The 2,037-nt window shown below is 24.3% G+C and overlaps 1 protein-coding gene across 1 annotated transcript; it reads left to right on the forward strand.

Annotated features, from left to right (window-relative positions):
• Window positions 1-491: 491 nt before the first annotated feature.
• On the forward strand, window positions 492-1,208 carry Phum_PHUM393920 (uncharacterized protein; the record flags this gene model as incomplete). Its single annotated transcript, XM_002428564.1, has 2 exons — window positions 492-517; window positions 1,055-1,208. 2 exons carry the CDS (start codon window positions 492-494, stop codon window positions 1,206-1,208), a joined length of 180 nt encoding a protein of 59 aa, XP_002428609.1.
• Window positions 1,209-2,037: the final 829 nt, after the last annotated feature.

Below are 2,037 nucleotides of genomic sequence, written 5' to 3' on the forward strand. Positions count from 1 at the left end.
TTTTATTACACCTGAGTTTGTTTGTTTGTTTTCCCTCCCTTCTCCCCTCCCCGTTTTTTTCCTCCAGTCCCTTCCGCCCCCCAAAAAAAAAATAAAAATGATAAATTTTCTTTTCTCGTTGTTTTTATTATTATATAAAAGTCGATTTGTTTGTTTGTTTGTTTTTCTTTGCACTGCTGCATTTTTTTTTTGGGGGGGGGGTTGCATTTTTATCTTCTTCTTCTTATTATTTTCCTCTTCCACCACCACCTCCTCCTTCCCCCGCCCTTTTTTCGTCACGTAAGAAACGAATAAAATTGATAACGCGATGATAAAAGGTAGAAATAATAAAATGCAATTTAAGAATTTACAATTTTTATTTTTAATATTTTAAAAATAGAAAATAATAAAAAAACTTTAAAATGTTGGCATTACTCTTAAAGTTGACCTTTTTTTTATCTAATAATAATAATAATAATGATGATAATGATGATAATAATAATGAAAATAAAATGAAAGTAAAAGAAAAAATGGTTTTGTTTTTATTATGAAAAAAATTTTTTTTTTATTGTAAACTTTGAAAATTTTTGTTTTGCTGTTGGCGTCCTGTCGTCGTCCTATCGTCGTCGTTCTTATCATTTTATTTTATTAAAAAAAACCTTATCAGTAATAATAATAATAATAATAATAATTCAACGTTTAATTTTTTCAAACCATTTGTTAAACAAATAAATAAATAAAATAGTTTGGATCTTGAGAAATTTTTTTTTTTTTTTGTTTCTTATTTTAAAATATATTTCTCGTAAAGAAAAGAATAGAAAAAAGGGTTAAAGGTCAAATCATTAAAGTCAAAGTTCACGTTGAATTTTTATTTATTTATTTATTTATTATTATTATTTCCTTTTTTTTCTTTCTTTCTTTTAAATTATTATTATTATTATTTTTTTTTTTGAACTCGGATGAAATTTCGTTTTTTATCAATCATTGTTGTTGTCGTCATTATTATTATTATTATTGTTATCCTCGTTGTTATTATTATCATTATTATTAATTCTTTCTTTTTTTTTCTTTCCAGGCCCGTTTCGGCTTATGCTCTTTTCTTTCGAGATACTCAGGCAGCAATCAAAGGTCAAAATCCGAATGCAAGTTTCGGTGAAGTTTCGAAAATTGTCGCGTCCATGTGGGACGCACTCGACGCGGATTCGAAAAATGTAAGTTTTAATAAATAACGATAATAATAATTATGATTGTATTTTACGTTACTTGCCCCCCTTCCGCCCCCACCCCACCCCCACAAGATGTTTTTTTTTTTTTTTAAATTGACATAATTTCTCGAACCGGATTTTAAAGCAAAAAAATTTTGTACTTTATGATAATCATGTGATATAATTTAAATCCGACATTTTTTTTAAAAATTTTATTACGTAATAAGATTAAATAAAATTCTACCCTTTTTCTCTTTTCCATTCCCCCCCCCCTCTCTCTCTCTCTCTCTCTCTCTCTCTCTCTCTCTCTTTTGGACGAGTTTTTTATATTTTATTTATTTTTTTTTTTATTTTATGTAAGAAAACTAGTTTTGTTTATTTATTTATAAAGGCCGCCTACTATGTAAAAAAAAAAAAAAAAAACTAAAATAATCCAATTTTAAAAAATTTTTATTATCATTATTATTATTATTATTATTATTATTATTTTACTACCGATTATTATTATTATTATCATTTTTTTAAAAAACTAATAATAATAAAATTTTTAATGCCTTTTTTCTTCTTAGTTGTCAACCGTTTATTTTTTTTTTTTTTATCAAATTTTTGAGTTTTTTAAATTTGTTAATAATTAAAAAATTAATGCCCACGTTTGTCATAATAATAATGATGATGATGATGATGATGATGATAATAATAATAATAATAAAACCAAATAAAATATTAACAATATGTATGAAAGTATAGAAAATTATTTTTTCGAAAGAGGAAAAAGAAAAAAAAGCGGAAAATTTTTTTTTTATTAATTTGTAACATTTTGCTTTTTCTTTTCAAATAGAAAAAAGGAAAAAAA

The sequence above is a fragment of the Pediculus humanus genome, genomic scaffold, assembly GCF_000006295.1.
Source record: "Pediculus humanus corporis 1103172107883 genomic scaffold, whole genome shotgun sequence".
NCBI classification, from domain to species: Eukaryota; Metazoa; Arthropoda; class Insecta; order Psocodea; family Pediculidae; genus Pediculus; species Pediculus humanus.